The 23,895-nt window shown below is 38.5% G+C and overlaps 1 protein-coding gene and 1 long non-coding RNA gene across 5 annotated transcripts; both read left to right on the top strand.

Moving 5' to 3' along the window:
* Positions 1-588: 588 nt before the first annotated feature.
* Positions 589-3,631, top strand: LOC136253563 (uncharacterized). The gene is made up of 2 exons (XM_066046229.1): positions 589-3,570; positions 3,623-3,631. The coding sequence occupies exons 1-2, from the start codon at positions 589-591 to the stop codon at positions 3,629-3,631; spliced, it is 2,991 nt and encodes a 996-aa protein (XP_065902301.1).
* Positions 3,632-5,753: 2,122 nt separating this feature from the next.
* Positions 5,754-21,381, top strand: LOC136252952 (uncharacterized). Of its 4 annotated transcripts, none has more exons than XR_010699875.1 (5): positions 5,754-6,116; positions 6,917-6,981; positions 19,026-19,122; positions 20,402-20,485; positions 20,541-21,381. It is a non-coding gene; the product is annotated as an uncharacterized lncRNA (long non-coding RNA). The 4 variants fall into 4 exon arrangements; XR_010699873.1 differs by lacking the exons at positions 5,754-6,116; positions 6,917-6,981 and adding exons at positions 9,945-10,057; positions 10,108-10,215; XR_010699874.1 differs by having other exon boundaries at positions 19,026-20,485.
* The last annotated feature ends 2,514 nt before the right edge of the window (positions 21,382-23,895 follow it).

The following is a 23,895-nucleotide window of genomic DNA, read 5'->3' as shown; positions in this document are numbered from 1 at the left end:
CAACTACGTGCAGCAAATGCGAGATCGAGATACTCTAATAGAACAGTCACCCTAATAAAGCATTCAGCTGCATTTATAATTTACTCAGTATAATATTACATTGCAAGTTATTCTGTAGAGAATTCAGCTACAAACAAGTCACCCTGTAGTCAGATCAGCTAGAAGAAGATACCTTATAGATGGTTCAGCTACAAAGAAGCCATCATGTAGAGAGTTCAGCTCAAATAAATCACCCTGTAGAGAATTCAACTACAAACAAATTACCCTGTAGAGAGATTAGCTAGAAGGAGTTACCTTGTAGAGAGTTCAGTTACAAAGAAACAATCATGCAAAGAGTTTAGCTGCAAACAAATCACCCAGTAGAAAGTTCCGCTATGAACAGATCACACTGTATAGAGAGTTCAGTTAGAAACAAGTCATCTTGTAGATACATCAGCTAGAAGAAGTCACTTTGTAGAGAGTTCAGCTACAAAGAAACCACCATGTAAGAGAGTTCAGTTGCAAACAAATCACCTGTAGAGAGTTCAGCTAGGGACAAGTCACCCTGTACAGAGATCAGCTAGAAACAAGATGCGAGAAAATCACGTGATGCGCGCGCGTAGCGCTACTCCCCCCTGGCAATGTGCCACTTCTCCTGACTGGACTATTATTGATGAACAACTTAGCCAAAGGTTGAATGATCTTCACTTTAACCTTAGCAACGAGATTTGTGATTCTGGAACTGCAGCATTAAGATTTTCTGAGATACTGAGTGAGCTCTTATTAGAATTTGATGTTTTACGCTCCCACGGCCATCATGGAAAGCATCGTGTAAGGAAAATTGAGTCTACCGTTTCTGAACTGGCTGCTATGAAACGTAATCACCGTCATCAGTTATCCACCAATCCTAGATCATTCTTGACCGTGATGCGTGCTCACAATAAAAGCCTTCGCTGTTTTCGAAAGTTTGAGAACGACAGGAAAGTACTTCGAAATGAGAGACGTTTTCGACAGAACCCTTGGGCATATGCCCATGATCAGTGTTTTCCATCCAAGGACTCGTGTGAGCCTACTTTTCCTATGTCCACTGCAGTTGGATATTTTACTGAAACCTATGCTGAAGGCAGTGTCTCTTACACTGGTCTCCCTGAGTGGGTACTAAAGAGTCTTCCAGATTCCTTCAATGTGCCATTTAATGATTCTGCCATTACTCCTGGAATTGTCAAGGGAACCCTTGGCCGCTGCTCAGCTAAGTCATCTCCAGGTCCTGACAGCATCACATATTTCCACCTCAAGAATTTACCAGCGTCTCACCATTTTCTAGCCACATTATTTAATAAGCTGTTAAAATCTAAAACTTCTCCACCTATGTGGTCTGCTGCTAGGATTAAGTTATTGTATAAGCAGAATGCTACAGATGATCCTAAGAACTTCAGGCCAATTGCTCTTACCTCCGTGGTGGGTAAATTGTTCCACAAGATCATTAGTCAGCGACTGGAGCATTATCTTATTACTAACAATGTTATTGATACATCTGTACAAAAGGGCTTTATCTCCAGGTTTCCTGGAATTTTTGAACACATTTATTCTGTTTCTAACATCATAGAAAAGGCTATCTCCTCTAAATCACCGTTGATGATGACATTTATTGACCTTCAGAATGCATTTGGGTCTGTCCCTCACCAGTACATATTTGACATGTTGGAAGGAGTTCAGGTCCCAGCTCCATATGTTTCATACATTAAATCTGTTTACTCACATTTGTCTGCTACTATTCAATGCCATCAGTGGACGACTCCACCAATTTCTATTCGCCGTGGAGTGTTTCAAGGAGACACTATGTCTCCCATAATATTTATTCTCACGTTTAATCCTCTACTGAAGTTAGCAGAAGATTTGAACAAAGGCCATGGTTTCCTTTTTCAGTTGTCGATCCCTAACTCTTCCGACCGACCTCCAGTTGGAGCATATATTTACATTAAATGGTTGGAACCAGGTGATGAACTCCCGGGGTGGTACAAGGCACAAGTTAGTGAATACAACCTGGATGGTTCATGTAAAGTAGTCTATGATGATACTTCTTCAGTGATTGTTTCTGAAATTGTCTTGCTTGAAGAAGTTGAATGGCTACCCTGTAACAAGCGTTCAGCTCGGTTTGTTTCACTGTCAACAGGACCTAAACAGTTGAAGCCTCGATGGAAATCAGAGCTTAAGATCGCTACATCTTCAGAACATTCTACCAAGGCATATGCCGATGATGCAACTTTAATCTCTACATCTAAAGAAGTTCACACTAAAGTGCTAACTGAAATAGACTCGAAAGCTGGTGATGTTGGCTTAAAACTGAAGCCATCTAAATGTGTTTCCTTATTGTTTGATGGCACAAAATTTTGTTCTTGTGGAATAACTCTATCTGGTGGTACTACCAAAACTATCTTAGATGGCCCGACCAAATTTTTGGGGAAGTTGATTGGAGTTTCTGCTCATGCTACCAAAAGTGCTTCTGGCAAAGCTATGTTTGCTAGGTTCTCTGACCTTATACAGAAAGTTGATAGTTTGCCATTAAGACCTGAGTACCAAGTATGGATTTATAGGAATTATGTTCTCTCAATCATCAGATTCCATCTCACTGTTGATAGTGTTGGACCATCCACTATCAATAAAATGGAAAATCTAGCTACTAAATACCTGAAACGTTGGCTCTGTTTACCTCGCAGTGCCACTCGTGTAATCTTGAACTATCCAGGTGTTTGCTGTCCTAGTGTGCGTTCAATTTCAAAGCAGTGTAAACTTAGTTTACTTGCCAACATCTCCTCCTCATCAGATCCGATGATTAAGGAGTTGGCCTTACAAGTGGATCTTTCCTCCAATTTCCTCCAGATTAACAGTTCTCATCAGGAGTTACTCAATGAAGCCAGAGCTCAACTGGACTCTATTCCTACGGCTCGCAAGCTCTACACAGCTAGCAAACACCTTGCCATTTCTAGAGAACTGACACTATGCAGAGAGAAGCTGGACACTCTCTCTGTTCAATGTAAATTTGAATCAAGTGCTGTTCTGGAAGCTGACTCTAAGCTGTGGAATCGACTCCTGTTGGGTTTTCATCCAGGCCAGCTTTCGTTTGTGCTGCGAGCTTCATCAGATACATTACCAACTCCGTTAAATTTACGTCGCTGGCATATACAAACTGGTGCAACTTGTTCACTTTGTTTGTCACCTCGTCCAACTTGTCACCATGTGCTAAATGGGTGTCCTGTGGCTTTGCAGCAAGTCAGGTTTACTTTTCGTCATGATGCTGTTTTATTATGTTTGATGTCTGAGTTGCAAGCTTGTTTGGATAATGTAGAAATATTTGCTGATTTGGATGGCAAACGTGCGTCTGACTCTCCTCCTGCCACCATTCCCCCTGCTGTACTAGTGTGTTCTCACCGACCTGACATTGTTATATATAATGCAGAAATGAAATCTGTTGTACTTCTGGAACTTACCTGCCCATTTAATTCTCGTGCTGACCTTTCTGCTGCACGAGAACGTAAGCAGGAGAAGCCAGAATATCTGCAAATTATTGCTGAGCTTGACCGCTTGGGTTTTGTTAGTCATTACCACACAGTTGAAATTGGTTACCTTGGCCATTACCTTACAGAGACAGTAACATCTATGAAAAGAGTTTCAAATCTGAGTTTTTCCAAGACGAAAGCATTGCTTGATAGAGCAGCTGCTGTGGCTATAACTTCCTCTCAGAGAATTTTTTATGCACGTAGTAATCCAACCTGGACACTTTAAGTTAAGTTTTGTAGTTAATTATTTTTGTATGTATCCTTGCCATGCCTACGCGGATCTTATCTTTGTAGTCGCATGTGTCCGAGGGTCTGTATGTAATTTTGTCATTTCATCATTATTCTGATGGTTAAAAAAAAATCCTGTAGAGAGTTCAGCTAGAAGAAATTACATTGTAGAAAGTTCAGCTACAAAGAAACTGCCATGTAGAGAGTTCAGCTGCAAACAAATCGCCCTGTAGAGAATTCAGCTACAAAAAATTACCCTGTAGAAAGATCAGCTAGAAGAAGTTACCTTGTAGAGAGTTCAGCTACAAACAAATCACCCTGAAGAGAGTTCAGCTAGAAACAAGTCACCCTGTAGAGAGATCTGCTAGAAACAAGCCACCCGTAGAGAGTTCAGCTAGAAGAAGTTACATTGTAGAGAGTTCAGCTACAAAGAAACTACCATGTAGAGAGTTCAGCTGCAAACAAATCGTCCTGTAGAGGGTTTAGCTACACACAAATCACCCTGTAGAAAGATCAGCTAGAAAAAGTTACCTTGTAGAAAGTTCAGCTAGAAACAAGTCACCCTGTAGAGAGATCAGCTAGAAACAGGCCACCCGTATAGAGAGTCCAGCTAGAAGAAGTTACATTGTAGAGAGTTCAGCTACAAAGAAACTACCATTTAGAGAGTTCAGCTACAAACAAATCACCCTGTAGAGAATTCAGCTACAAACAAATCACCCTGTAGAGAGATCAGCTAGAAGAAGTCACCTTGTAGAGAGTTCAGCTACAAAGAAACCACCATGTAGAGAGTTCAGCTGCAAAGAAATCACCCTGTAGAAAATTCAGCTACAAACAAATTGCCCTGTAGAAAGTTCAGTTAGAAGAAGTTACCTTATAGAGAGTTCAGCTACAAAAAAACCATTCTGTAAAGAGCTCAGCTGCAAACAAATCACCTGTACAGAATTCAGCTACAAACAAATCACCCTGTAGAGAGATCAGCTACAAGAAGTTACCTTGTAGATCGTTCAGCTACAAACAATTCACCCTGTAGAGAGAGCATCTCACCTTGTAGAGTGTTCAGTTACAAAGAAACCACCATGGAGATTTCTGTAATCAATATATGTATTATATATATAATTTGTACATTTACTGATAAAATATTTAAAGTACATCTTCTTCATCTTTTCTTCTTCCTGTGATAAAGAAAAAGAAGATAGGTTATAAAGTCTCAAAGCCGGCCATAGTTGGGGTATATAAATACAAAAAGAAATGAAATCTAATCCAAAACAGCCAAGCTGTAAAAAAAGTGTGCGGCCCTTAAAAAGGCTATGGTGAAAAAAGATGTGAAATCCAAGGTGGCGGCCAAGAAATGGCTGTGATGTAGGTTAATGGTAAAAATTTTAATAACGCAATTCAGGTGAATTTTGTGCCAAGACCAAGCGGCACTAAATTCACCTGAATTTTTGTTATTAAAATTTTTACCATTAACCTACCATCACAGCCATTTCTTGGCCGCCACCTTGGATTTCACATCTTTTTTCACCATAGCCTTTTTAAGGGCCGCACACTTTTTTTACAGCATGGCTGTTTTGGATTAGATAACTTATTACAATTACAAACAACTATTACAACTACATAAACTACAGCTAGCTACAGGGGGGAAACTATTACTAGGGAAAAAGGGGATTGTCATCATCATCCGAGCCCTGAAGGGCCCAGTACCTCAAGATCATGAAGGGCCCAGTACCTCAAGATCACTGAATGGCCCGGTACCTCAAGATCATTGAAGGGCCCAGTATACCTCAAGATTACAATTTATAAATTGAGCTGTAGTTTATGTAGTTGAAATGGTTGTTTGTAATTGTAATAATTTATTGTTATTTTCTACATTCCGGCAGTGGCCCCGGAATGTGTGCAAAAAAAAAATATATATATATATATATATATATATATATAAATTGCGCAGGTGTCGTGCTAGGCGAGATGCGACACGTACAGCTAGCTGTTGTATCGGCTGCCGACCTATTGTTGTTCCAAGTGTTGGATCACGAGATTTCCTTGTGGCAGTGCATGCGAGGTGTGAATTTCACTATGGGTTTGTGAGGTACGTCAAAAGAGGGTCACAGAGAGCCGGCTATTCTAAAGGATCTGTAGAAGAAAATATCTTGGTCCCAATCACACCTCCAAAAAGCAAAACAAAACAGTAACGGAGAAGAAGGTGCAGAGGATCATGTTTGATATTCAGACCGTTTTGAACTTGGTTTTGAATGGAGTGGAAAGAAGTGATGCTCAAATTAGCCCTGCCTTTCATTACTACAACAAAGAAGTTTGTTTTGTTAAACTACCCAGAGCTGAAGTTGGAACAAACAAAGGGTAAGGAACTTTGTGCCTGCCCTTCACAAAATTTTGTAATTACAGAATGAGAATGACCATCATTTAGTTGCAACAGTTGAGAAATTTTATGACATAGTAGAGCGTGTGCATTCTACCGAAAATGGACATGTATAGACTACATGAAAATACTTGCAGAGATATGGAAGTATAGTGAACTATGTATGCTATCATATTCTCAAGCATCATGCACAAAAATTTATAGCTACTAGTCATACGTTGTGGAGATGGGTGATACCAATATTCTGTACTGAACAAGTAGTCCGGTTCCCTAATAATTGCCAAGTTGTGAAGGACAAGTCAGGCTAGATTTTAGCTGATATTTTTGCAAGAGACCAAACCAAACCTTTGTGGTCCCCATCAACCTATCAATTTATGGAGCCCATGCACTTATCAATTTTCTGATATATTAGCTTGCAAAAAGATTGCAACACTCTAATAGAAAACTTGAATCCTCCTTTATATATCTTTGCTGACAGCAGAAGGTGTTGATTTGTGGTAGCTAGCACCATGTAATGGCTTCCCTCAAAAATTATTATAATTATGTACTTATTAATTGCTTCAGCAATCAGTTCGATATACATCATCACATTGTGTCATTTGTACCATTAGTAAACATGTACGTTTTCATGTTGTGGTAAAATGTATCTATATTAGCTTAAATAACCTTCTTGATGAATAGTTGGATTTCTTGGTGAACCAGCAAATTTCTTTTCATCGTCTGTCGTATTGTACCGATGAGTTATGATGTGTTACATGCATTATAATGTTTGTTTATTTAGAATCATTGGATGACTATTGTCAATCTTGTGGAATGATTAGTTTGGATGATGATACAACTGACATGGTGAGGTCTAGTTATGTATACAAATTAATGTATGGATTCCATTGGTCGGGGGCAATAGTTGCTCTTGGGGGTACCATGAACGGTGTTTAGGAAGACATGTGGTTATAGCCAGGCAAGATGAAAATGGATACAACTTTTCTGGGTCTTGCTGATCATCAAATGGAGTTGTACCTTTGTAACTCATGTACTGTTGGAGCATACTTAGCTATATGTGTAACACAGCATATACCTGATTTCAAACACTATATGTTTCAGGGGCGGATCCAGAGTTTGGAAAGAGGGGGGGCACCTTGCTGAAAAAAGTTGAAGAGCAAATAAATAAAAAATAAAAAAAGGTCACAACAATAATAGCTAGTTATCCTTTACCAAATATATTATATCACTTATGTTATGTAAAATAAAATCCTTATTTATAGCTTCATAGGTAAGCTACACCGCCTCATGAACATTGTGACTGCTTTATTAGAGTAACTGACTGCTGTATTAGAGTATCTCGATCTTGTATGCAATTTCTTGATGGGGGGGGGCATTTGCCCCAAATGCCCCATCCTGGATCCGCCATTGTGTTTGCACTAATAACTGTATCACACAGAGGTGACATTATGTAGCTAACCACGTGTTGTGTTACATCTGGATGCATGGGATAATGTGAGAGTGAAACTAACTACGTGTACCACTTAAGGCTGGACATTAAAGATATGATGTTGGACTTGAGTCAGGGCCGGAGCTCAGAGATTTTGAGTGGTCAGGCCATTCATGGACTGCAATGGAGGTCATAGTCATGCACACTACATTTTATTGATTTGAAAGGCAGGTTATATAGAGCCGGTACCGGTTACACTGTTTTGCCGGCTATTTTGCCGGCAGTGGAGGGTATAATACTTAGAATGTTACGTGCATTAAAAAAAAAACTTGTACAAAAAACCTAAGAAAGCGAAAAAAAAGAAGTTGTCTAAGCGAGGGTTCAAACCCGGGCATCCGTACTCATAAGCAATGTTTGTAACGATTATACCACCGGTGCTGCAGCTAGTCATATTATTTAGTTTCTACGTTATAAACATCCGACTGAAGTGAACAAGAGTGAAGAAGAAACCAAAGCTGAACCCTAGCCTACCCCTAACGCTAAGGAACTACTTTTCGCATCCCCTAAAGTTGAATGCTCGGGGCAACCTACTAGACGCGTGCCCTAAAGTTGAATGCTCGGGGCAACCTACTAGTGCCGGCACAATAGCCGTTAGTGTTTGCAAACCGGTACCAGCTAAATATACACTTCGGATTTGAAATTTAAATCAGATTAGCTACTGTAATTTTTTTTGTGGTGCTAGCTACAGCATGCATTAACATGCTAAGCTAAGGAAGTCTGGGGCATGCTCCCTGGGAAAATTTTTGAAAATACATGTTCTGAAATGGCATCTGGAAGCTATTTTACATACACGGTCCCTTTCTGCTTTTTAACACCAAGAATGTATCCAGGTAATTTTGAGCTACTGTATACCAATTAATTCAATTTAATATAGTTATTAGCTAGTAGCTAATTTTACTTTCATTATACAAAGTCAGTTTAGTTCTTTTGAGATACAGAAGCAATTTTGATTGTAATTGATAATGCATAACATGCATTATCAATAGCCTATTGTGCAATTCTATGCAGATGGCTCACTGGAAAGTAATGTGAAGACAATTAAAATGGACATAATGGCTTAGATCAACCAGACTGAACCAGTGTAATAAGAGTATGATATTGTATACTGAATGCTCTATTATCACAATGACTGTTGTATTAGAGTATAATGTGATGACTGCTCTATTAGAGTATCTCGATCTTTTTTGCAAATTCAAGTGGCTGAAAAGTGGTCCGGCCAATGCCGGACCGGCCGGACCGTGGGCTCCAGCCCTGCTTGAGTTACAATGTACCAAACCTTATGTGCTGCTATGCATTTCATTACTGGTGCAGCATGTGCAGTGTTTGCATGTGCTGGACAACTGCTAGGAAAAGTAAAACATGCAGGCTGGACTGTGCCCATCAATATCAGCTGGTCAAAACGAATGGCTTAGCCTACCACAAATGCTGTAGTATACGCCGGCAGCGCAACACTGAGAGAGAAAGACAGTGCACCTTATCCAGGCCAGCTGCAGAGTCAGACGCAAAGGAACCTTGGAGGGAGAGATAGTCTACAATAATACTTGACAATATAGAATGCGCCTTTATCCATGTCCCTTCAGCTAGTAAAAGGGGCCGGGGTAAAAGAAGCCTGTCATTCCTCCCTGTGATACGTACTTGAATCGGCCAAGAAAGTAACGGCGGTACCCAGTTTATAAAATGCGCAGCTCTTACGGTAGTTCACAAACTGCGCAACAATTGTTGCGCATTTTATGAATTCACAAAATGCGCAGCGCAATTTATAAACTGCGCAAATTCACAGATTGCGCCTAACATCAAAACTTAAAGGTGACAGGCGCTTCCTCGGGCGCTTCGCGCGCGCAGCGCCCATTACCGGTACTGCGGTTTTCCATGTCCTTGCAATGCAAAGCGTCATGCGCTAATATTGTGTCAGTATGCGCAGTTCTTTGAATACACCTGTAATGTTCTGTGGCTGTCGAGTTGTATGCGTAGGCATGCCTAAAGTCCTGTGAGTCAGTAGTCGTCACTGAAAATCCGCTGTTGAACAACTGCGCACCACATGCTTGTATAGCGCATGACGCTTTGCATTGCAAGAACTTGGAAAACCGCAGTACAGCGAATTGCGGAGTTCTTGCAATGTTTAAATTTAAGTGCATGCGTACAATTGTCAGAATGGCTACTTTAAATAGTCTACAACTTCTCAGTTTTGTTTCTTCTGATGTCCTGAAGAACGGCCACTATCTAAAATAGATGTCTGATTACTTGGAGTGCTCGAAAAGTAAGCAAACTTTAATAATTGATTGTTTTCTTGATCCAAGTGCGCATGCGCTTAAATTTTAATATTGCAAGAACGCTGCCTCCAGGATCAAGACAATTGGAATTCAGATGCAGTATTTTTATTACTATAATTTAGATGTTAAACTGTGTTGGTACAAAATGTTTTAAAATTAGCAAGTACGTTTACAACGCCAACTATCACTGCAGTGAGTTAATTTGTTTGGCAGGTTATATTTTTACGTAGAGAATGCAGAGATGGCGGCTGGCCAATAACAAACATACAAGCCGCTGTGGTCGTGTTACTTGAGGTTTCCGCTGGCCCCTCCCAAGCCTGGGTAAGTTAATAGTCATAGTAGTAACCTAAACTAGTTTAATATAAGATGTGTAGCCATATTCCAAATAACGCCTCCTGGGTCTGTGTAGGAAATCAGTGGACATTTTTACTACATCCTCGGTACTTACAACTTCTGTTGTACTACCTAAGCGGTGCACAGGTGGGAGCTAGGTAGGCATGACCTACACGGCAACCAAGAGGCCTATTTGCCTGCTGTGTGTGTGTGTGTGTGTGTGTGTGTGTGTGTGTGTGTGTGCGTGTGTGTACCTGCGTACGTGCTTACAATGAATACAGTTTGTGTGTGTGTGTGTGTGTGTGTGTGTGTGTGTGTACCTGCGTACGTGCTTACAATGAATACAGTTTGGAAAATGTAAGTACAGTAGACCCTCGGTTATCCGAACCCCTTTGTTCTCAGGAAATGATAAAAGTGTTCGGATAAGTGAATAGTTCGGATAATTGAAGCCCATACATTTATATACAGAGCTCCGTTGAAATACTCTAATAGAACGCACACCTATACTCAAAATACTCTAATAGAACAGTCATTTTCAATTCCGGATAATCGAGGTTCCGGATAAACGGGGGCCGGATAACCGAGGGTCTACTGTATTGTGAAGCTGCTGTTAAGGCCACTCCAAATAAATGTTTTCCTGCCCTCCTCTCAGGCATACTTGCATGCGGTGTCAGTTTTTTAAACCATAACAAGTACACGAAAAAAATTGGAATTTTCAACTAGAGTAGGGACCATAGCACATCCATAAAAAGTACTGAAGCAAGTTGAAGTAGTCCATGATATTAAATCACAGTAAAACAATAAGAAGTGTTATATTCCTACTGTGCTCAAGATACCATAACGGAAATGCACAGTAGGGATATAACACTTCTTATTGTTTTACAGTGATTTAATATCATGGACTTCTTCAACTTGTTTCAGCACTTTTTAAACCAGGCGCACGCCCACAGGGCTGTGGGCGTGCGCCTGGTTTACTGAAATTGTTTTCGTAAAAGTGTGTGTGTGTACCTATCTATTTACCTGTGTTTGTCCGTACGCACCCACGTGAGCAAAATCGTTTAATAACGATAAAAACAGTTTTACGTAAAAGTGAAATGAAGTCTGTATTAAACTTCTGCACAGGTGAACTTTGCTCTGAGGTGGTTTCTTTTCAACGGACTGAAATATGGGTGTGGTGACTTTCCTCAGACTACCTTCCCCTTGAGGTTTTCAGGCATTTAGCAACTGAAAAACAACGGTGCAGGCCTCGTACACTGCCAGGAATAGCCTATCGCTTCGAGTTGAAAGGGGGCGTATCCCTTACGTACGCGAATGAAAATGAAGAGCAGCTTTGAGGCTTTGTCGAGAGAATTTGTTGGAAAAAACACGTTAGTCACACTATAAAACAGTTTAGAAGATAGTTTTGTGCGTAATATGTTGGTAAAAGCGGTTTATTTAACAAACACTTCCTTAGCAGTGCATAGCAACATAATTGAACGAATTACAAATATTTCATGAATTACAAATATTTCATGAATTACAAAATACGAGAAATAGCTAATTATATTATTGCACAACCCAAACTACCCTATTGTAAAGTAGTAATACATAGTTGGTTAATTCATAGTAGTATATACTGTCTATAGTTATTCCAGATGAGTTAGCTAGCTGCATGGCGCCTGGTTTTTAGAAGTAGCACAACATCAACTTGTTATGGATGTGCTATGGTCCCTACTCTAGTTGAAAATTCCAAATTTTTTCGTGTACTTGTTTGTTAACTTGTTTTATAAATAATTTTATTATGACTGGGAAACCCACGCATACAGCATCTGAAATGGGCACCGTGCGCCCCAGCTATATCAATTATCTCTGAAAAGTGAAGTATCCATTACGCTTCATTGTCAGCTATGTTCAACTCGTTACACAGCAATACGAATCAAGAACTGCTTGAAAAGCGCCTTTGCAATCAAAATAGCCACTATGAAAAATACGGACAATTTCCGTTTCGAAGGGAAGCCATCATGTGCTCGCACCAAATCGACACCTTTCCCTGTCAGCAAAGATGAATGGAACACAAAGGAGGACACTGGTAAGTCCATGAAGAATGCATTGTACGTACTGCGGTATGCCAAAAGGCAACTGTCGGGCCGAAGTGACGTCGAACAGTGAAAAAATCAAGCCCGTAGCTTTAGCCGTTATCGAGTTACGCTTGTCTGAAGGTCTCAGTCAGTTACTTACTTACTTACTTACTCAGTCAGTAGAAAATTCCGTCGAATAAAAAATTTTTAAAATTCCGTAGCAACTTGTTGAAAACGTTTCGGGTCGATCTGAAAGCTTGTTTGGACTTAGTTTTACCTCACCAATACTGCTTCATCGTCGTCAGGGAAAATTAAGGCTGGTTATTGGGTGATTTTATTTCGTGGGCCACGCCTACTGCTTTGTGGTCCCTACTATACAGTTACTATCGTACTGTATGATACTTACCTGGGCACAACCATGCAGAGTTGGGGATAATGTGTTACAAATCTAATGCGTTATGTAATATTATTACTTTTGCAGCAACAAGTAATATAATGCATTACATGACAAAAAGTAACTAGTAATATATGACAGATATTACACCTGGAAATTGTAACGGGTTGCTTCTTTTTAATGCACATTATATCCAGCACTACACAGTGGCGGATACAGGGGGTTGCAGTGGTTTCAGCTGAAACCCTTGCAGAAAAATCTGCGCACACCTGATTTATTTATGATTCCTGTGAGTTATAAAATCACCAACAGTTATACATGGTATATCACATTGGGACCTTTCTACTGGCCAAAGTTCATACTTTTGCCTTTGAAATCACTAAAAATGGCATTACGGCTTTGAAGCATGTTAAGTACCTCTAAAAACAAGTTGATGTTGTGCTACTTCTAACAACCAAGCGCCATGCAGCTAGCTAACTCATCTATGCTACTATGAATTGACCAACTATGTATTACTACTTTACAATAGGGTAATTTTGGGTTGTGCAATAACATTATTAGCTAATTCTTGTACTTCGTAATTCATGAAATATTCGTAATTCGTTCAATTACATTGCTATGCACTGCTAAGGAAGCGTTTGTTAAACAAACCGCTTTACCAACATATTACGCACAGAAGTATCTTCTAAACTGTTTTATAGTTTGACTAACGTGTTTTTTCCCACAAATTCTCTCGACAAAGCCTCAAAGCTGCTCTTCATTTTCATTTGCGTACGTAAGGGATACGCCCCCTTTCAACTCGAAGCAATAGGCTATTCCTGGCAGTGTACGAGGCCTGCACCGTTGTTTTTCAGTTGCTAAATGCCTGAAAACCTCAAGGGGAAGGTAGTCTGAGGAAAGTCGCCACACCCATATTTCAGTCCGCCGAAAAGAAACCACCTCAGAGCAAAGTTCACCTGTGCAGAAGTTTAATACAGACTTCATTTCACTTTAACTTCTAACATAAAAGCTGCTTTTACCATTATTAAACGATTTTGCTCATGTGGGTGCGTACGGACAAACATAGGTAGATAGATAGATAGGTACACACACACACTTTTACGAAAACAATTTCAGTAAACCAGGCGTGCGCCCACAGCCGGCCTTCGGCCGGCTGTGGGCACACGTCTAGTTTAATAATTATCATTTTAGTGCTGTTTTGCTTCAAAGCTTTCTGCGAAGGCCTGGATCAACCATGAAACAATGTTTTGGAGTGATTATTGTATGATTCACTATAGATCTATGTAGCTATTGGCCACTGAGCTATAAGACTGAGTTAACAATCCCAGCTGGACTATATAGCTAAGTGCATAGCCATAGATTGTAGCTAAGTGGGATCACAGTTATTGAAAACTTCCTGAACCTGAAATCCCCTCTGAAAATTCCTAGATCCGTTACTGCTACAGGCAAGAACAAAGAGTGATAGTGTATGGGGAGACCAAGATATTACAACAAGATATGTTTTTGAGGTTGAACTACACCAAGAAATGCTTGTCTCATTCATGTTACCTGTAGTTGTAGGCTGGGAGCCTGTATTTAGAAGGTCGGGCTTAGTTTAAAGTTTGTAATGAATTTATTAGTATTATTAGTTATACTTTTTTCTGGGATTAATATGTAGCTGTAATGCATTACATTGCACAGATGTAGTGAGTGATATGTAACAAGTTACACTTTTAGAGTAATGACCCCAACTCTGGGAAAACTACTTAATAACATTTTCAGCTTGTGTCTTCATTTTAGCGATAACTTAAACGTGAATTTGCGCTGATGAACTGACAACCCCTTACAAGTTGAATTTTATTGAACGTGGGAAAATTATCAAAGAATACAGAACAATGGAACATTTCCCAGTAAGCAGACACAGGGGCGGATCTAGGATTTATAAAAGGGGGGGGGGGGGGGGGGGGCTAATTCAAGGTACTAATCTCTTCGGTAGAGGTATGCAAAGCACACTTCCCAGCATGCTTTGCATGCTGGAACTAGGGGGGTCTGGAGGCATACCCTCCTCCCCAGGAAATTTTTGAAAAATAGATGCTAAAATACTGAAATTTGGAGACATTTCCACATAAAATTCATAATATTTTCTGCCTGTAGATATTTTATATACTGCCTTTAGATTATAGGTATGGCTCTCTGAAGCATTTTGCTAATGGAAAAGTTTGGGTAGGTACAGACAACCAAGTACATGATGCACCCTCTCACAATTGCACAACACTGAATATGTGCATGTTAGAATAATAATGTTGAAAGTGGAAAATTTTGAAATTTGAACAATACAAGATTGAATCTGAGAGCATTTTCAATGAAAATTGTGTACCTGAATTAAGTATTGCCATACATATTAACTACACAAGTAGATGAATGAAGCCCTTTAAACAGACCAATTCACTTCATTGTATGTATAGGTGCAGGCAGATTTGGAAAAATTCCATAACAGAACCAACTACATGTTTCCAGTGAATGTTCTATTAGAGTAGTTAGCTGACTGCTCTATTAGAGTATCTCGATCTTGTACACCTCCAATGCTGATCCGGGTCCTTGTTGCATAAACTTTAGCATAAATCCACTGATAATACCTTGGAAAGACGTTTATAAGGTGGTTTTATGAGTATTTGTATTATTAGTGATCATATAATTATGCTAAGACAAAATTTCATTATAATACTTAGCATATTGATCAAGTAAAGCCTAAATTAGCAGAATTTGTTTGGAGTGGTCTACCATCGTCCCCAGTCAAGGTGACAAATTGTGCTATACGGGGCATTCCATGTCAAATCAACCAGGAATTTAGGGTCACTTCTCGGATTTTGATGAAACTTGGTGTGTTTGTAGTGTGTGTAGTACCCGTGGTGCTTATCACTCATGCAAATTTTTAACTCCATACACCCTGTAGTTTCTGATTTATGACCACAAATATTTTGAATATTTCATGAAAAACTGGTCCATCTCTAGTTACAAAACCTACTGTAACTTCACACTTTGTAAATATTTTTAAACACAACTTTCACTGATGGAAGACTGTTGATTGACCTTTCCAGCTATCCCTAAATTATGGAATATCTACTTAATTATGATTCAAAAATACTTTATTAAAAACTTTAATTTGTTATATTTCAGAAAAGACTGTTTGAAATTCTTCGAATTTTTTTACAAATAATAATTGGGTCATGGTCTATGTTTGATAGAATTTTTGTGGTGGGACCACAATGGGCTCAAGAGATATAATCAATTATGTTGTGGTATGTAGTGGAATTTTGTAGTCCATTATTACTGTATGGGAGTGTACACCTCCAATAACCACTCACAACAAGGCCACGTCAAGTTTGTCTTACAAAGTGAAGGTGTCTAGGTACAGTGCAACCTGTATTAGTGACCACCTGTATTGAAAGACCACTTGTGTGCTGCAGTTAATTTATGCTTTTTAATTGGACATTAATGTATAGCACCAAAGCATACCAACCCCCTTTCTAGCAAATCAAAAATGGTCCTTATTAGACAGGTTGACTTTAAATCTGACCACCATGTGCCCATAACAGGGGCAGATCCAGATTTTGTAAAAGGGGGGTTTTACTCTAGAATTACTACTTCAGCCTAGCTATAAATCGAAGACCCAAAAAAAAGTCATCACCAACTGACAATAGCTTCCCTTCACCATAGATGCCCTCACCAATTATATTTCCTTATTTATATATCTATAACTACATTCATAGCTTGCTACACTGCTCCTCTTAAGAATACTGTGACTGATCTATTAGAGTATCTTGATCTTGACTGCTCTATTAGAATATCTCAAGTAAGAGAGACTCTTTCAAAAAGGGGATTCCATGGAACCCTTTGAACCCCCCTGGATCTGCCCCTGCATAAACATATCATGTGAATGTTGTACCATCTCTTCAGAAATATCTTCTTTATTAAGTTGGATCCCCACTGTAGTGATCTTAACTCTATTTAAGTTGCATATGTGGCTGCATAATTATAAATAGCAGAACTCCTCAAAAGGGATACCTGCACACCTTGATAACCAGGACGTCTGTTTATACTCCCACTCTAGTGGTGCACATACCTTTGAACCAAGATACTTCTGTGGCCTCTGTAATATGAGCGCTTTATTATGGTCCTAGGAATGGAGGGGTTTTACCATATACATGTATTACTTGTACCTTAATATGTGAAATTAATTTATATATTTATGACCACTTTGAAGATTAAGACAAAAATTCATGCACACACTCACACAACAGATAAACATGTTGACCACATTTTCATACATATTTAACAATTGCTTGTACTGATCTTCAAAGCGTAAATGCAAAATACTTTGAAAAACCATTTAGTAATTGCAGTACTATAAATCTCACATTGAGGTGCAAACAAGTGTTCATAGTATAAAATAACTCTTGGTACAAGTAATGTATCTACTGCAAACAGTGTGACTCTTCTATTCCTGGACCCATTGATAAAGTGTTCATTTTTGAGAAACCACAGACTTCTTGGGTCCAAATGTACGTACTTTCATAAAGTGAGATCATGAATGGCTATCAACAGCCAGGGTATCATGTTTGAGGTCTGTTGTACTTATGCAACCATGTACGCATCTTGAATTGTATAGGATGAGGCTAAATATGTAAGTGCAATATGGTAGGATTATAGACTTAATAAATAAGGTATTTCTGAAGAGATGGTACCGCATTCACATGTTTATGGATACATGGTGATCTCATTTAAAGTCCACCTTCCAATAAAGACCGTTTTTGGATTTGCTAGAAAGGGTTGATGCTTTGGTGTTATACATTGATATCCAATTAAAGAAGTATAAATTAACTGCAGCACATAGGTGGTCTTTCAATACAGGTGGTCACTAATACAGGTTGTACTGTACCTAGACACCTTCACTCTGTAAGACAAACTTGGCGTGGCCTTGTTGTGAGTGGTTATTGGAGGTGTACACTCCCATATAGCAATAATAGACTACAAATTCCACTGCACACCACAAAATAATTGATTATATCTCTTGAGCCCATTGTGGTCCCACCACAAAAATTTTATCAAATGTATACCATGATCCAATAATTATTCACAAAAAAAATTCGAAGAATTTCAAGTAGCCTTTTTTGAAATATAAAGGATTATAGTTTTCAATGAAGTAGTTTTGAACCATAATTAAGCATATATCCCATAATTTAGGGATCACTAGAAAGCTCGATCAATAGTCTTCCATCTGTGAAACTTGTGCTTAAAATATTTACGCAGTGTGAAGTTACATTTGATTTTGTAACTAGAGATGGACCAATTCTTCATGAAATATTCAAAATATTTGTGGTCATAAATCACAAAATACGGGGTATATGGAGCTAAAAATTTGCATGAGTAATAAGCACCACAGGTACTACAAACACACCAAGTTTCATCAAAATCCAAGAGGTGACCCTAAATTCCTTGTTGATTTGACATGGAATGACCCATACTGTATACTGGCTTAGTGAACTAGTAGTACTGCAGAATTTAGAACACACCTCACCGGTGTGAGGGTGTGTACATGGGTACATGCATGTTTACAAGTGGAATAGTGATGTGTATAGCTAACATGAATGCTGCGTGATTGGTCTATTTTGAGTAAGTAACTGCTGTATTAGAGCATCTCAATCATTGATATTCACATTCTGTGAGTAAAGATGAATTGATTATCCTTTAAACCTTGAATAAATGCATATAGGTAGATGCGTAGTTATGTCACAAATTCCACACCCATAAAGTCCAATCTTAACAACACAGTATACAGCTGGTAGTCTTCAGACAAGTGGTTCTTTAAAACACTCTTCACATAATATTCACAATTATACTATCATGCTACTAGAGGCCCTTTTAAGTTATGATGGTTGGTCTTTGAATGAGTAACTAGTTTTGATGATGACAATGATGAATTTGGTCTGGTGAAAATTTTATTCCCAGATTTGCCAAATATCTGCTAATATTCCCCTCGATTAGTGAAACCATTAATTTTTATCTCGATAATCCCGTTAATGATGTGACATCATAGACTGTTTTGTAAACACAGTTTTACATCTTTGTTATCGTAAAGCACGTGGTGTTAAGTCAGAAATTTTATCACTTTCCCAACTAGTTTGACACAATGAAACACTCATTGTGGTACCTTACATGTGTAGTAGGGTCACCGTTCTAAATTCTAAATCAGCATCCCTAAATGTGTCATTTGTGTACAAAGTGACCTGCCTAATAGGAATTTCTTGTCACACCCCTAGACCCCTACTAAAACAGTACTAACATGTTGACACGTATTCCTTATACAGGCTCAGACGTTAGCTGAAGATAACATGCAGAGTTGGGTCACTTGAGATCGTGAGGACCTGTAGTGGGCTCTACAGATCACAGAGGAACATCACTTTGGTAAGGAATCACTTACTTATCTGAGTACACATGTAGTCTGAAACGATAGCTGTAAATGTACATAAATGTGGTATCTTTTAAACCTTAGCATCCCATGATCTGATTGTAGCTTCTTTAGGTTGCTGTGCATTTAGCCTCCTTGCAGACCCCTTGTGTAATAGCAATTCCAATTATATCATTTGTAAAATGTTTCTTTCTGACACTGTTAGTAGTAGTAGTATAGTAGTAGTAGCAGTAGCATGTTTTCATTCTTCTACTTACCATACCCACACATGCACACGCACTTGAACCACTTGCCTACCAGCTATATTTATAAGGATATTGCTGATCCCAACTGCCCATGTTTCATGCGACGAGTGATATTCAGGTGAGATTTTGGGTGCCACACCTTCACTCAGCAGTCATATTTAGTACAGCTTCTTGTAGGGTGCCAGTCCTGACCTCCAGGAGAATTTGCAGACGCTGAATCATAACACTTGAGTAGTGTGCAGGTGACCCAGTCAACTAGGTAGGAAGCATACATAACTGTGTGCCATATTTATTTGTATAGATGCCTTTACTTTTAGCAAGAGTATATAATGGGGAGGGAGAGTGTTAAACTGAACTATAAGCTCTGTGAAAATGAGCCCGTAAAGTATCCTGTATACCTTTGTTTCTTCTTGTAAACCTGACTGCTGATTATTGCTCAGCTTAACACCGTAAAAGTTTTAATGGGTGATTCGGATGGAATGGCAATGGCTGAAATTCCAACTAGACGTGCCACTTTTGCTAGTAGAACTGTTGAGGCAGGAAATGGTGACCATGATGAAATCTTGAATGACATTTTGTATGAAATCATGGATGTTAGAGCCTATGGTAGGCTATAATATTGGGTCTATGATGAAATCTCGACCACAATGAAACCTCGATGTTTACTTTCCAGGTTAGCTCGTAACATGTCTCTAGGATGATTTTTAAAAGGCAACATTTTGGATGACGCACGTGACTTTTGGGGCAATCTCTACTTAAGCAGCACTACCTGTTTGATAATGACTGTGAAAATTTTTTAATAGGGAGAAATCCTTCTTTGATATGGGTCCTTGAAAGCTATTGTAGTGCATTACTGTTATTACTGGGATGCAAAAGTACTCACCATCTGTTGTGTTGGGAGCAGTAGACACCAGGCCACACAAGTCATAGTCTTTATCATCCCTCATGTTATGTACTCTATATTTACATATTGGCATGGTGTAGTGTTTGATGGTATATACTGCATTGATGACTGTATATATTAACACAGATGTCATCGTGTTTCTGACCCGCCGTGTGTCAATCATGTGTGACCATCATTAAGTTGACATTAGAGATTACGTATAGTGTTCAGGTATGTGCATTTTCATACAGTGTGTAATATTAATGATCACTGCATACTATTGCAGGCAAGTTGCAGTTATGCATTCTGTTAGATGTTGAGATATGGACGATGCCATCAAGGTTAACAATCTGGTTATGTGATCTTGTCAACCTCCACAGGTAACAGATACAGTCGGCACATTTTCCAGGCAGACAGGAGTTTGCTAAGCCACTATTACTCTGTAACAAATACCAACTTATGCAACTGTTATTATATCATTTAGTATGTAACTAATACTACTTTACAATAGCCAAACTACGTACAAGAATCAGTTACAGCAACAGGTTGAGAAGAAATCAGTGTCTTCACACTACAAGGCCCACGGTACCTTAAAATCATTTTAGCATTGCTTGTCCATAGAGAAATGGAAAAGTGTTGCAGTATTACATTCTTTTTAGCAAGTTTAGTATAAATCATTTCTTTTACTGAACAGTCAACCCTGCAAGTGTGCTCAGCTTCTATGCAAACACTCAATTATAACATTAAAATAGCACAAATTTAGTCTTGTCAAAAGTAAGTCAGTATTGATTACGATCAATGAGGCTGCAGTGCATTCAGTGATGGAATGGAGTCAATCAAGAGAAGTGTAAACTGTTACCAAACCGGCTCTATTTACTATGTGTGGTGATCAGGCAGCATTTACTTTTGTTGTCCTGAAAACTAGCAGTGGTTAAATCTGGTTACTGTGATGTCACAACTGCAAGGGTACAACAGAAGACAGACAGTCTATATGGGGCAGATCCACTTTCATCTTTAGCAGTTTACTGTTTCTGTACATGTATATACATAGTGTGTTGCTGACAAGTTTTTTGAGTCAACTGAAAATGAAATGTAGCAGTGCTTTTCTATACCTATATAAAAGGCTTCACTAACAGTGGCGTAGCTACCATTGAGGCAGCTGCCTCGGTAAAAATGGTCAATAATAGGCTGAGCAGCTCTGAGTTTGGGCACCCCAGATTTTCTACTCAAACGTTACTAGAGCTGTAAAGTGGTCCAGCACCATGTCACTATGGGACTACAGCCATAGATTCAATATTATGTGTGGTACAGTAATGCTGTCTACTTGAATTTGTAAAACGATCGAGATACTCTAATAGAGCAGTCACCGTATGATTATTATACTCTAATAGAGCATTCAGTATACAAATTATAGCCACTGTTCTCATTACACTGCTTGGTCTAAATCATTTACATATATGTTAATTGTCTTTTCAAAAGTTCCAATGAGTCAACTGCATGGCATTGCATTGAATTAATTGTAATTGTAAATTTGGATAGAGACGTAGTCTGTACATCCAAATCATACACACAATTAAGTAGCTACAACCATTAAAATTCATACGTTACATTACTATAGTGTCTGTCCAGCAAATTCTTAAATTGATTAGGGAAGTTGGAGACAATCACTGATTTGGGTAAACAATTCCAATCGTTAATCACTTTAACTGAAAAGAAGGATGATATGATAAGCATTTTGTATATACTGTAGCTTGAATAATTTGTTGATCATGCATATCATGCATTAGCAGTTACAATCAAAAATAGCCTCCACATGCCATTTCAAAGCATATATATGTTTTCAAAAGTTTCCTTGAGGAGCATGCCTCCAGACTCCCTAGCTTGACATGCTTAGCGCATGCAGTTGAGCATCACATGAAAGAGATAATCTTTCACTTAAACATCTTATCGGATCAATAAAAAGTAGTGTGTATGACTATGACCTCCATTGCAGTCCTGACCATTCAAAATATCTCCAGAGTAAGTTGTGTTGAGTGCAATTAAACAAGTCTAAAATAATTGAAGCATGGTATACTGTAGCATTAACTAAGCTGGAGCATTACTTATGACATGTAGAAAACGCTCAGAGTCTTCTGAAACAGTTTCTTCCATCCAACCAGATAGTCAACCTCCAAATGCTGTACGACCCATGTTTGAAAGTTTTTGTGAATCAGTTGAGTCAGAAGCAGACCTGCTCAATTCAATGTATAACTTTGCCTCAGTAAAAATTTTTTCCTGGCTACGCCACTGACTAATAATACACACACATTAATTAGAATTGTAACTTTCAAATATTGCACAATATGGTAGTTGATTTTTTAACTTCAAAGAATTGTTTGCATAAATCATTCCAAAGTATATGTATTGTATATGTAGCACTTTCCCTCTGTAAACACATTTAATATTAATGTATTAATGTACTATATAGTACAAAATCAAACTGTAAAATGAGTTGATGCATTTTTGTGTAGAAATTTTTAAGTGTATAAACTAGCTAATAGGATGGAAAATCTTGACATGCGACTTTGACAACCAAGTAATTTTGATCTTAAGTGTCAAACAATCATTACAAACAATCACTGATGGAAGTTTGATAATTATACAACCTATGCATCATTGATTAACAGAAATTAAATTATCACAACTTAGTAGCTCAGTTAACAATTAAGTGTATGCCTTGGTACACTACAACAAATTAGCCAATGATTTTTGGTTCAAAACTGTCTTACAAAGGCTCCATTATAATTAGTAGTTACACTGTAAAAAATTAGTAGTTATACCATCACAGCCATTTTTTTGGCCGCCACCTTGGATTTCACATCTTTTTTCACCATAGCCTTTTTGAGGGCTGCACTTTTTTTACAGCTTGGCTGTTTTGGATTAGATTATACATAACCATAATGATTATGGTATATGCCAAACATAATGGGATACTGCAGACTGTTAGTGTTCAGTCACTAGAGAGGGATGAAGGCCAGGAGCAAGGATGGACTTCTCCAACATGCATGCTAGCCAGATCGCTGAATGATAACTAGTTATTATTGGCATGCATGGTTTATTATAGATTTTATTTTGTTATTGAACATAATTATAATATTGCATACCGGAACCATTTAGGCACCAGCCTATTATGCTTGCATAATTTTGAGCATAATAGGTGCCTTGCAGCATCAAGCACAATGCTAGAATAATAGGTAGATTTTGCCATACTGTAAACTGTTATCAGTGAAAAATGCACATTGTGGAAAAAGTTTGACATAACTATTTTATTTGTAACCATACCACTGCTTTCCTATGTACTGAAAAGGAAAGTATATATAGTGAAATGAGTAATTCTAACTGTTGCTAAGATAACTTAACTTAGCGACACCATTGCTAATTTTGTTGCTATGCCATGGGGCATCTATCACTATGGTAACACTAGTTATCAAGTTGGACATTTACTTGTAATAGAAACACATCATATATTTTAGCCAATCAATGCAAATTAGTAATACAGGTTTTTGTCAAGGGACCTTGACAAACAAGTGTGATACTAATTCTATTATTTCAAAATAATACATCAAGGTGCTATTGAGAATATTATACCGCTACACATTCAC

Source organism: Dysidea avara, chromosome 4 (assembly GCF_963678975.1).
Source record: "Dysidea avara chromosome 4, odDysAvar1.4, whole genome shotgun sequence".
Classification (NCBI taxonomy): Eukaryota; Metazoa; Porifera; class Demospongiae; order Dictyoceratida; family Dysideidae; genus Dysidea; species Dysidea avara.
This window is presented reverse-complemented; position numbering and strand designations above follow the sequence as displayed.